This window comes from Lipophrys pholis, assembly GCF_963383615.2.
Source record: "Lipophrys pholis genome assembly, chromosome: 13".
NCBI lineage: Eukaryota > Metazoa > Chordata > Actinopteri > Blenniiformes > Blenniidae > Lipophrys > Lipophrys pholis.
The window spans coordinates 20,262,767-20,275,600 of record NC_137632.1 but is presented as its reverse complement, the minus strand read 5'-3'; the positions used below and the strand labels follow the sequence as shown (position 1 = coordinate 20,275,600).

General features: G+C 40.0%; 1 protein-coding gene across 1 annotated transcript in view; it reads right to left on the bottom strand.

The window, feature by feature from the left end:
• Window positions 1–11,322, bottom strand: part of pth2ra (parathyroid hormone 2 receptor a) — a gene marked incomplete at its 3' end in the record, with an annotated part of 46,160 nt that extends 34,838 nt beyond the window's left edge. The window contains exons 1-3 of the mRNA XM_080478978.1: window positions 11,290–11,322; window positions 4,016–4,121; window positions 1,573–1,683 (exon numbers count right to left, since the gene is read on the bottom strand). Of these exons, the coding sequence (XP_080335104.1) occupies window positions 1,573–1,683; window positions 4,016–4,121 (217 nt within the window). The 5' untranslated portion in view covers window positions 11,290–11,322. The remainder of the gene's footprint in view (window positions 1–1,572; window positions 1,684–4,015; window positions 4,122–11,289) is intronic.
• Between the last annotated feature and the right edge of the window lie 1,512 nt (window positions 11,323–12,834).

Below are 12,834 nucleotides of genomic sequence, written 5' to 3'. Positions count from 1 at the left end.
ATGTATGTGTGTAAGTATGTGTGGGTATACTTAAACAGAATTATATCTTTTTTATAACTATTTTTATAAGCTACAATTTTATTATCTATTATCATCAAATGGTGTATACATTATCGAGTATGTGTGTATGTATATAGGGATATTGGTTATGTATTTGTACAAAATGTTTGAACATCACATACCTGAAGTGAATGAATTAAAAAAAAAAATTATTCTTTCAGGTGATTTCCAACATATGCAGCATGTTTAAAATAAAAACTTATAACAAGTGATGCCTACACAAACTATTCCTCATCAATACAATTTGGGCTCTATCACAAGAATTTAAAATATATATGAGAAGAAAGAAAGATTGCATAGATATCCCCCACTTTAAGGTCATTTAATGCACCTTTGACAGCAATTACAGCACCAAGGACATCAACTGCACTGTGGTGCCCTCCATTTCATTAATCTTGACAGTGTTTGCATAAATTATTTGTTCTTAAGTTGAATTCAGTCAGTCAATTTAAAAGGGGTGAAAACACTCATTTCACCCTGCATATTATAAACTCATTCACTGATATTCATTTTAACATGGCAAAATGTTTTTCTGCAAAAAAAAAAGGTCAACTTGTATTGACCGTGGTTTCATGTATAACAGTTATGAAAGGAGAACACATAGTGAATAATTTTTTTTTAATCGACATTATAAAAGGGCCGATCATGGCTTAGTGGTAGAGTCCGTTGTCCAATAACCGTTGGCGGTTCGAATCCTACTCTATCCAAGTCATTGTCATTGTGTCCTTGGGCAAGGCACTTTACCCACATTGCCTTGTATGAATGGTGCATGAATGTTGGCGGTGGTCGGGAGGGACCGTTGGCGCAAAATGGCAGCAACGCCTCTGTCAGCATGCCCCAGGGCAGCTGTGGCTACAACGGAGCTTACCATCACTGGTGGGACTGGTGTGAATGAGTAATGGTCTCTGTAGGCGCTTTGAGTCAGCTTGATAAAAGCGCTATATAAATCCAAGCCAATCGTTATTATTATTATTATTATTATTATTATTATTACTATCATTATAAAAGGGGTTTGAAATGTATGTCTGGGAGCAGCAATCGGAAGTTGGCCTGTGAAGTTTACTTTGTGAGAGCTTGAAGGAATCAGGACCTTGTGTATAAAATTCTATTCACACAATGTACGTATTTCTTTTCTGTAAATATTCTTTCTTATCAAGGACAAAACCTTCCTGTGCACTTGTTGAAAGCATATGCAAGTGATTGTGATCCCCTTTGTGTAATTATGCTTCTTGTCAGGACTAAACTGGTTTAAACAAGCAGAGCTTGATTGATTTCTCGTTCACTCTTTTAGCTCCACCTGTTATGCAAGACATGTAACACGCTCCTCATCCCGCATTTAAAGTTCCTTTTCACTGAAAATATGTTGACATACACAGAGCTCTTTCAATAGCCGGTAAGACACACTAAAAAACATCTGTATTACTTCGTGTCAACAGTGAAGACGGTCCCATTTTAGGTTTCTCGCCACATTCTTCAGAGCATTTGTGAAAGCTGGTATAGAAAACGGGTAACCTCTGTGATTGAAGTCGTAGATGTAAGCTGGACAGGGAACCTTGGTCACCCGGCCGGGGAAGCCCTGAGGCCAACAGATAAGTCCATCCCAGTCTGGGGGGCACGCCTCACCTGCAGCGAGAAGGAGAGGGATTCAGCACGTTTCTTACTGATACCTGGTTAGTGCTTTTCAGTTGAACAGGAATGACAATATTCTCATTCTGGATGGCGTGTGTGCGCTCAGTTTGTTGACGTAGGAAAAAGCCAAAGTTGACACTGGCACTGAAGTTTGATTCTCGAGACCTCTGATGAACCTGGTTTCCGTTCACTGCCGCATCCTATCTGATCTTGGATGTCGCCTCTGCTGCTGGCTGCTGTGATGTGCACGTGATTGCACACATTTATCTCAGCATCCAAGAGGCGCTTCGACTTTATGCTGCGGGACGAAGGCAGCTCTCAGCTGTTAACAGGCCATCGGTGGGTCCCATCATGCTTCTGCACAATCTTAGATTACACTCAGTGATAGCAAAAAGAATCATGTGTGTGCATTAGTCAGTTTACTATATCGCTTCATGTGGATTGTGATTCAATTCGCTATCTGTTAACTTAACCTTACATATGTCCACGTATCGGCACAAATCTTCATAAAGTAAATGGGATTAACACAGGACCAACCGTTTATACTCTTTAATAACACAATAGATCCACTTCCAAGTCAACTGCTAGTAAACAGCCAGATACAGGCCCTGCTTTTCACGTCCACAACAAGTTGTTGCTCTCACTGCTTTCGCATAAAAGCGAGGTAAGGTCAAGGAGCCACTTTGTCCACATGCACTGTGAGTAGGCATGAAAGCCACATTTTATCCAGCAAAACATGCCAGAAAACAAAAAAAAGGAGCAAAGGAGGTGGTCTATATTGAACTACACTCCGTTTCCCTTGGTTCAATCAATAGTTAGCTTATTGGAGTCTGGGGTCCGAAAGGCAACATTAATCTCCAGTGTTGAAAAGCACCACGCCGCTCCAGTATGACAAACACGTCTGTGGTTTGTTTTTCAGTTGATGAATAACGAGAACATTCTTTCATTCAAGTGTCACATTGGTCAGCTTGAACCACAAACTAAGAGTCTGCTTCAAAGATCCCCTGTTGTGCAACAGAAATTGAGAATAAAGTAGAAATAGCACGTCAATACAGCAAGCAATAGCAATATTAGATATATATATGTATATATTTATATAAAGACCATTGTAACATTTCAACATTAATTTAATAGTTTATTACATTATCAATGTAGTAGCTTTAACAAAAAAGCTTTGAAAATGTAATACAATGAATAATGTAATAATACATAAATCCACTGAAAGTGAAATATTACATTGCAGCTTTTGTGCAGCATGAGATTGTTGTCATATTCATTCATTGAGAATAAATACTATGCAACTCTCCCTCAATTCTGGTGGTAAATGTGTTTTATTATTCAATTACATTATTGAAAAATGGTTACGTTATTGACTTTATTACATAAATTATATTATTATGAAATGTCAAATTGTTACGCTATGGGCAGTTATCACATTGCTCATCAGTATTACATTACTGATTGGGGTGAATGTTCACCATCCAGGTTTGAAAGAGGAGGGTAACAAATCAACTTGTACTCATGTTATTATGGTGAACACATTTTCATGTTTGTCCTTAAGTGTTGGTGCTCAGGAATCATAGCTTTAAAAAGTCTGCATGCCTCAGCTTGGCCAGGGTTTGTAAATACACTTTACATAAGGGTCACAATGACCAAGAAATGCGAGCTCCTTATGAAAAAGTAACAAAACAAAACAAAACGTGACTTCTGACAGCTTAATTTCAGAAGACTGACTTTTTCAGACGATGCTTGGACATCTGCGGAGATGTATAAAAAAAATAAATAAAACGTTGATTAGAAATACTGAAAATACTTTACACGTTGGAGCACAAATCCTCAAAAGTGAAGAAGTCACAAACATTTCTCAGGCTGACCTGTTTGGCAGAAATACATTTTTTACCAAGCTGATTCAGTTGGAATGGATTGTGTGTGACATTGTTTTAATGTTTACGATTCTCAGTCACTGGGCTCTAACTGCAAACTCACACAACACAAAAAATCTATCAATCAGTTAAGAAAGGAGTGCTGTGAACATCCTTTCATGGAGCAAAATATCCTGCAATTTTAACCTGTTGATCAATTTTAGTTTTCAAAAATGAGTGAGACCTCAGCTGGCTCTTAAACGACCTTGAGCATTTTGGTTATACAAACAGGTTTCCAACGCCAGTCTGGACACCATTCTGCAGCACTTTGTGGTGAGAAAATTAATATAAATTCCCTCTGGACTGCAACATTTGAAGTCTCACTGATCTGAACATTGGTCCCAGCGTGCAGCACTAAGTGCACTTTAAAGAGGCGGATTACTCTCCGTGCATGTCTTTTGTACCTGTGGTCCCTGGGTCAGTGTTGGAAAGGTTCCGGTGGCACTCCATTTTGATTTCATACAGGATGTACATCTGCTCCTGTGCAGAGAGGGGATCATCAAACTCCATCTGTGGAGCACAACAAACAAAATCAGATCTGTGACCCCCGTGTCTGATGAATCACCCAGGGTCTGAAAGTCTCAGTCACATTTGGCACATTTCCCTGCTTTCCCATCTGCTCGGAGCCAGCCAGACCGGCTGTGAACGAGTGAACCCATGACTAAAAGAAAAAGGCAGTTAGGAAATTCTAATTTTGAAAGTTTGTGCTGGAGAAAAATCTGTATGTTGAATTCTATTTTTGTGCATAGTACATGTTCTACTGGTACATTTAGGAATGGCTCCATTACCACCGATACAGTTAGAATCCATGAGTGTAACATCACCAGCTCATTTAATCCGTTCACCTTCGACATTGGTTTATAAAGTTAAAAATCACAGGTACCAGAGACCATCTTAACCAAGATATGAACACACACACACACACACACACACACACACACACACACACACACACACACACACACACACACACACACACACACACACACACACACACACACACACACACACACACACACACACACACACACACACCAATCACCCTCGAATATACATTTTGGATAATGCACACTAACCAAGAGCTTGGAAGTCATATTCACTCATTCTCACACTGGTGACAGATCAGGTGCAGGTGCAGGTGCTCAACCCATACATTCTTCTGTTCAGTGTCTTGCTCAAGGACACTTCCCCGTATCGACGGGGGGGCGGGACAGGGGGTCAAATCTGCAACTATTGACAGACACCCTGCATCTACCAAGTGAGCAACAGCTCAACCGAGCAGAAGGGTGAACTTGGCTTGACCTTGATCCTTCTGACTTTTTGGGGTTTTAAGCGTGAGGTGTCAGAAAAGTGACCACACCCATAGTGAGGTTTCATGGCGACATCAATTTTTCTACTTTTCGCTGTCGGCTCTTCCAAACACTACGAGGCAGAACTGGATTGTTCACCCAGGTCATGAGCTGGATTCAGATGGTGAATCAGGTTAGTTTTACCCTACTGATGATATGGTTGCAATACTAACCTCCAAGCCCAACATCAAAACAGGAAAACTTCTCACTGAGACGGGAGTGAGGACCATTACCTCCCTGTGTGCCCACCATTATTTAGTGTTTCTATGAAACTACTTTTTTTTCCTGCTGATAGTAACGTACACACAAACCACCACACAACCCAGATGGTGATACTGAGAACATCCAGTCACTGGGGGTTATCCTGACTCAGAGTAGTGGATCTACTTCTAGTTTTACATCAAATTACATTTGGATCTCATCCAGCTGGTGTTTGACACAAGAGAGTAAAGTAAACAAACGTGTCTTTCACAGAAACAAACAGGAATAATTAAATGAACTATAAAAACTATAAAAATTATGATTGATAAGATTCTACTTTTGTGTTTTTCTCAATCCGTGTTCCTTAATGTTGTGAAACATCACTGTAGTTACATTTGTTTGTTAGGATTGTGTGTATGCATCAGTAACACAGAGGGATTGCCCAAAGAAGGCAAAGAAAAGTCCTTTTTTTTTTTTTTTTTATCACGGTCACTTTTTTTTCCAAGTGGCTCATTGGTGCTACTTTAAACTTCTGCATTGTATTTGGCTGATGCTGTAATGATTTCTCACATGGAGATCTGGCGCAGTGTCTGATGAAATGATGTGTCAATAAGATCTTTGTGACATTTCACCAGCGGAGGAAAACAGAGTGCCTGTTTTCTTGGTGATAGAGGCACAGCGTGAAACCCAACGTGCAGCAGCTGATGAAAATTAGGACATGATGCTATTTTTACAGTCTGTATACCTGTGTGTGTAAAGTCCTTGTGTGACAGCAGGTGAATTTGCAGATTCACACACATTTATTACACAGCCTTGCATTAAGATGTGAAAGGCTCTCAGTAAACTGATCCAGCACTCACATGAAGGCTCATTACCTGTGAGAACAGGCAGGACTTGAACAGTGACCCTGAAACTGCACGGCAGTCCTCAAGTAGAGAATATGAAGCAGATCAGGAGGAGCGGAGTGAGACCAAGCTCATGAGTTCGCAAGGTTGCGCACATGAAGTTTGTCCTCCAGGTGCACACTCTGGATACTTTAGTCTGGATCAATTGAAATATCACAGGAAAAAGAAACACTGAACTTTGGTATAAAAGCACGGATCGCATCCTGAATACATTCTGTTCCACAGCATCTTTCTAAAACTTATTGTGGCGACACCAATAAAAAATGTTCTTCCCTTCTGACTGGAGGTAGTTGTTTGTGACTTCTTTCCCGACATGATGCGGGAGATGGAAAAAAAAAAAATGTTTCTGTATATTCACATATTTAAATGATTAGAGGGCAACAAAGCAAACTTATTGGTGCAGCAGTCGCGTCGTTGACTTGTCTTTAATTTATTTAATACATAAAGTCATCCACTTTACATGGGAAAGTCTGAGTCTGTAAGGTTTTGCATGTGAATTAGGAAATATCTTCACGCAGTCTAAGGTCCAGTTTACACGCCGATCGACAGAAACGAAAAGTTTTATTCATTTTCGTTTCAGAAACGTAACAAACACTGAAAACAAAATGATGTAGTTTTAAAAAGGGGGCCACTAGTAGGTGCTGTGTTTATATAAAACAACCGTGCCATACAGAGAAGAAAAAACATTCCAGCTCCTTTTAAACTGTCTTTCTTCTCAGCATCTGCTGTATGGAAGAAACGTGTCTCCACATGTGATCTAGATGACGGTGGAGTGAATGTACATGTGTGCTGTGAAATCCGAAACACTGAGCAACACAAGCAGCACCTTCATTCCTTCATCGTTACTGTCAAACTTCTTGCACATGCCCTGAACTATTAATTACAATTGTGTGGCACTTTTCCCTGTTTACACTGAGATGGAACATTTTCAAAAAGTTCTGTTTTCATCGATGCCGGGTAAAAGAACACACATTTTCAATTTCCCATCTAAATACAGCCATGTGTGCTTCTTCAACAAAGAACAATTATTATAGACCATTATTTTAAACACATTTTTTTTACATACCACAGATACTGAGTTGAACGATATGATGAAGAACAACCGTTGAAAGGTGTTTGAATGCTTCATGTTCTCTGTTTGGATGTGTGGGTGGTTGTACTTAAAAAAAAAAGCAATGCACGCTCGCACGCACGCACGCACGCTCGCACGCACGCACGCACGCACGCACGCACGCAACCACTAGTAAACTTTTCTGAAATTAAAATGCAAAACATACGGCTGTCAGTTGACCATTGTCGTGTAAATGAGATCTATTTAAATCACTTTTTGGTGGAATTGCTGCCCAACAGACATCACCAGTTCTAATCTGTACTTTCATGGCTAAAGCAAAGCAGTATTGGCCACTTTGCACTGGATTCTAGTCATTTTCTGAAATTAAGTCAATTTTTTTTTACTTTTTTTTCGAAGCTTGAAGGAAATTGCACTTCTTCCCTATAGTTTCCACACCATCCACAGCACTAAGGTGAGCCGGTTCTTACTCATATCACAATTCACATTTTTAAACTTTTTAATGAGCGTTTTATGTTGCTGCCCAAAATCTTTGGCATAGCCTACAATATCATATAAGAACCACTCAGACCATAGGGGAATTCAGATCAATGATAAAAACTTTTATAAGTCTATCAACTGAATTCGAATTATTGGTTTCTCTCATTTTCTAACTGAGCAAATCATATCCTGTATTTTATTCCTGTGTTGTTATATGATGCGACACAGTGTTTCATACATGTATGGTTCATTTAATGATTTTTATTGTACTGTATGACTTGAAATTCAAATTAGGGTGAGATCCCTACATAAGATGGATATCAGAAAGACCGTGTACATTGATTTTAATTTTCATTAAATATGTAAAATTTACTCCAGGTCTTGTAATGTGGTTCTCGTACAAAATATAGCCTATATGGCTTTAAAATGTGTAGTAATCAATGAAAGGCCTACGGCCCCCAAGACCCCTAGAATGTTCGGCTGAAATCATTTTTTCCTGTTGCCATCCTTGTTATGAATAAACTTTGACTTGACGTCACTTTTTGGAGCTGATACTACTTTAAAACACTGCAACTTTTAATCATCTCCTACAGCAAGACTTATATTTGATTTCCAATGCCTGTAAACAGCAAGATCCATTGCTTCCTTTTATTTCCAACACCACCTGGTGAGGGTTGTTTTGAAGTCCTTTAAATATGCACTGACACTTTTGGTTCGAAGAGCAGCATGCTTTCTCGACACGTCAAAGCATTCAGTTACTATATTTACAAATTTATAATGAGCACCTCAGAACCACAGACACGCTGGAAGTAGTTATGTAATGGTTAGAATGTGAGATTCATTTTTGGGCTTTGTGGTCTGGAGTTTGCATGTTTTCCCTCCGACAGTCCCCAGACAAACCGATGTATTCAAGGTCCACTTTATAAAAACAATGTCTGTTTACACAGAAATGGGAGTCGCTTTCCAAAAGTGGAGTTTTCAGTGGCTCCGAGCATCATCGCCATGTAAACGGACCCCTAAAATGCAACTAAAGTTTTCCTTTTTCACTTCAAAATGTTTGTCTGGCTTAAATTGCCTGATTTGGGTCGATAAATGGCAAATGCCTAAATGTGATTGCTGTCTCTTTGTGTGAGCCCTGGGATGGACGGACAGCCTGTCCAGGATGTGCTCTTTGCCCCAGCCTCCTCCAGGACCACATCCAGTCCTCCAGATAGTTGGATGGATGAATGAGCCTCCTTTTGCAGCTTTCATTTTCTGGCCGCTGCAGATCAAACCTGTACTGTATGCATATCAACTTTGGATCAATCGTCCTTTCTTCACAGAGCAAAGTTGGCTTTGCCTTCTGACTTCTGTTCTCTTGACATTTTTCCAGGATATCTTTATTCAAACACTGTCAGATGAATACAAACAAGCTCCAGAGCCTCTATTAATCTTTTTGCTGCTGCCTTGGCCTTTGAATTGAGCATTCCCCCATTGTACGTTTTAGAGTCATTTTATCCATAGGCCAAATCCAATTTAATCCAATATTTAATCATAGTGTGTATATGTGTAAATCTTGCTTTATAAATCGAAATTGGGGTTTGGTTTTAGCTAATTGAGATGCTATAAACAAGATTTTAAATACATGAATGCATTTGAGCCAGATAAATATGTGCACAGAGGGGAGTCTTTCTAGCAGGCTTGTTATATATTTTTTTCCTCCCGGCTGCATGTCACATTACACATGCCCCATCTTCAAAAATCAAAGGGAAACACTGCTCTGTATGACTTCCATTGATATGCTCACTTCCCTCCCGCTTCCTTTGTGCCATTTGAAGCAAGAACAAAGTACTGGCAGGATTTAAACATTTCAACCAGCAAAGGCAGGGTTTGCATGTGAGATAAGCATGTTTATATAACGTCATTGTGCAGAAACATATGCTTTGTGGTAGTTTTCAAAATTTCAGCAGAACATCGTTGGGGGAAAAAGAAAAAACAAACCCAAAAAATATATATATTATTTATATATTTTTTTATATACATATATATATCACATCTTTTTTGTTCCTGCTCACACACACACACACACGCACACCAGCATTCATATGTAGATTCGAGACGTCTGCAGGCAGCCCTTTAAATGGTTTACGAGAAATTGGCAGAGGTGCGATTGCGATCATGTGCGTTTCATCTCAGTTCATCTATGTTCAAAAATTAACCTATAGCATGTCTAATGTCAGCAGCACATGTCCGCATGCAGCTTCAAAGCTACAATCATGCATAAGACTTAGAGAGGGCAGATATCGCAGTCATGGTCAGGAACAACAGGGCAGAGGACTTAGAATCAGTTCAGAACAATACAACACTGAGGAGAATGAGAATTAGGAAAAGCTTTTTGGTAGTCACTTGAAACACATTTTTTTGCCTTTAGCACTACAAGATACTGACATACATGCACTCCACTCCATTTCATAGAGTCACCAAGGATCTCTGCCTCCACTTTAAGTCACTGTAAAGAAATCCATTAAAAAAACGAGCTTGTGGCAACTGCGGTTAAAATTAGTCTGGTTGTTGAAAAGGATTTTAATTCAATTGCTATTGACCTGTTAAAGCCAAACAAAAAACTAAACAAATGGGAAGTGGTCCTTTTCTGAGGAAATCCACTGAACTCCAGATGACAAGGTTTTTCTTTTAATCAGTTTTGTTTTTAATGTTTTTCTCCTTATTAAAGAAACCCAGAATAACAACACGCAAGTTGTTGCAAACATTTCAATTTCCTTTGCTCATGTGTGTTATGTAAGGCAGCAGCTTTATTCTTAGGGTTTGTTTCACCAGCATGTTGATTCTATTTATTTTGTAATATTTCTGGCTCCTGAGCTGGAGACGCTGTCCATGGTGCTGATGGAGCTGCTGGAATAATCATCCTCTCCTTTCAATCTGATCAAAACTGTGTTCCCAACAAGTGTTTGCAGTTCAATGACGAATATTACAGCATGTCTGGTGACTCCATGAAGGAAGAAATGTGTTCAGCTGAAGCTTTTTTCTGGAGTCTTTCACTTTTTCTTCACAATTTCTGTTAAAAAAAAAAAAGTCTTCAGATGAGCTTGTTTCTTTAAGTGAGGTGCAACAATATGACTCCACTAAAATGCAAATGAAGATGCTAAGCAGACCCAATAGAGGCGAAAACCTTTACTAAGGTGCCAATAGAGGAAAAGGCTTAGACGCTGATAGATATTGACACAACTACAAACAAATTAGGATCAATCTGGTCTGCAGAGGCGTTTCTGCAGTCTTGGCACTGTCATCAAACCTGAGATCAATGATGAAATGCTGGCACCAACAAATTAGTTCCTGGAAAGATAGAGACACAATGTGCATGTGGCTGAGGGTGTGCTGTCTCAAGGGACAAGATTTACCTACATAATAAATAGCATAGTGTTTGTTTTTGCCCCTGGCTTTGCTCTTTTTGGACCTGTGGGGATCCAGTGTAATCACATGCATATTGAATACGCACTAAACCTGCCGAAAAAAGAAGTGACGTGGCTTAAGAGTTCATATGTTACGGCTTTGAGTAGGTAAAGTCACACCTTTCTTTAAAAAGAAAACTTAAAAAAAAATCATGATTGCGCACAGATATAACCAAAGATCCAGATTACGCACTGCTCCAGGCTCCGAGCAGTGCGTAAATCTCTTACCTGTGAGAAAACCGAAGTCCAACACAGGAAAAAGTTGAGTATTAATATTCCGGAGGGAAAGCTCATAGTTCTTAATCCTTGTTGATGCCGAGTCAAATGTTTCCTTTGAATCTCCTGCGTTGCGGTCGCATCATTGGAAAGTTTCAACGCAAGTTGTGGTACGAAACTGAGCCGTCCACGGCTGCACAGCTGAAAAGATCGCTGCACTGGACTTCAATACAATCCAAATCCCCATCCAGATTCCTCTGCCGAGATTCCAGAGGGTGGTCGCCGCACAGATGACCTGTGAGAGCTGAGCGCCGTGTGTGGAACAGGAGAGGCACCTTGATGCGGCGCGTCGGGCTCCGTTAAAGTGCGCGATGTGGCAGCGCAGGGAAAACACTCCATATGAGAAAGGGAGGGAGGGAGGGAGCGGGGGAGAAAGAAAGGGGCATGGGGGTTTCACATCTCATCCAGCGGCAATTGTTTAAGAAAATGTATTGGTTAATATTTGCCCTTTTCTTTTAAGTGCCACCGTGTGATCCATCTGTGAGGAAGATTGGAATGAATTCATGAGGGTCAGCAGCTGTGTGTGTGTGTGTGTGTGGGGGGGGGGGGGGGGGGGGGGGGGGGGGGGGGGGGGGGGGGGGGGGGTTGCTTTCGTACACATGCGTAAAACCCTATAAATAAACAAGATCTGAACGTGCTATGAATTGGTCTTAAAGGTGATTCCGTGACATTAATTGTGCCAGTGACTCCTACATAAAAACTAGAGTAATGATAAATACAATTGTACAATAATAATGATAATGTACTTTAATATACCTATAATTTGTGGGTATGATCCTTGGAAGTGCAGAGACCTTTGAAGGGGCAGGTGCTCCAACTAAAGTGTGTGTGATATATATATATATATGAATGAATGATACGTGCACATCCACTCCTTCTCCCTAGAAAATGGAAATAATACCATCAGACTCTATTGTCCCTTTATTTTGTGTTTTGTTTTGCTTTGTTTTTTGTTTATTTGTTGTTTTGTACTTGTTTTTGTTGTTGTTGTTGTTCTTCTTCTTTTTTTTTTCTATAAGTGTACACGTAATTCCTGTTATGAAAAGGCTGCATTATAAATAAAGTTAAAAAAAAAAAAAAAAAAGAAGACGCCAAAAGGGGCAGGTGCTCCAGCACCCACCCACCCCCACCCCACCAACCCCCACCTCCACCCCCAAACTGCATAATGCAAAGAAAAGTCCACATGTGAATCATCTTCTCTTGGCCAATGCTCCTTTAAAATGGATTAGATCAAAGTGGGAAAAAAAAAAGTCTTCTGCGATCAGATACAAAATTTAAAGACTAGAGGGAGCATCTCAGTTTTTTTAATATGAGCATAGAGTTCAAAAGCCAGCATCTCTAATGGAAGAGGTTGCATTATTGCCCTGTGATGCTTGCGGCTTCCACCTCTGGAGAGGCTTTATCAGCGCTGAAGACTAAAGGAGAGGTTTCAGAACAGAGTCTGCTTCCATCCAGACATCTTGTTCAGGGAAGGCCCTAAATATTGCAGCAAAGTGA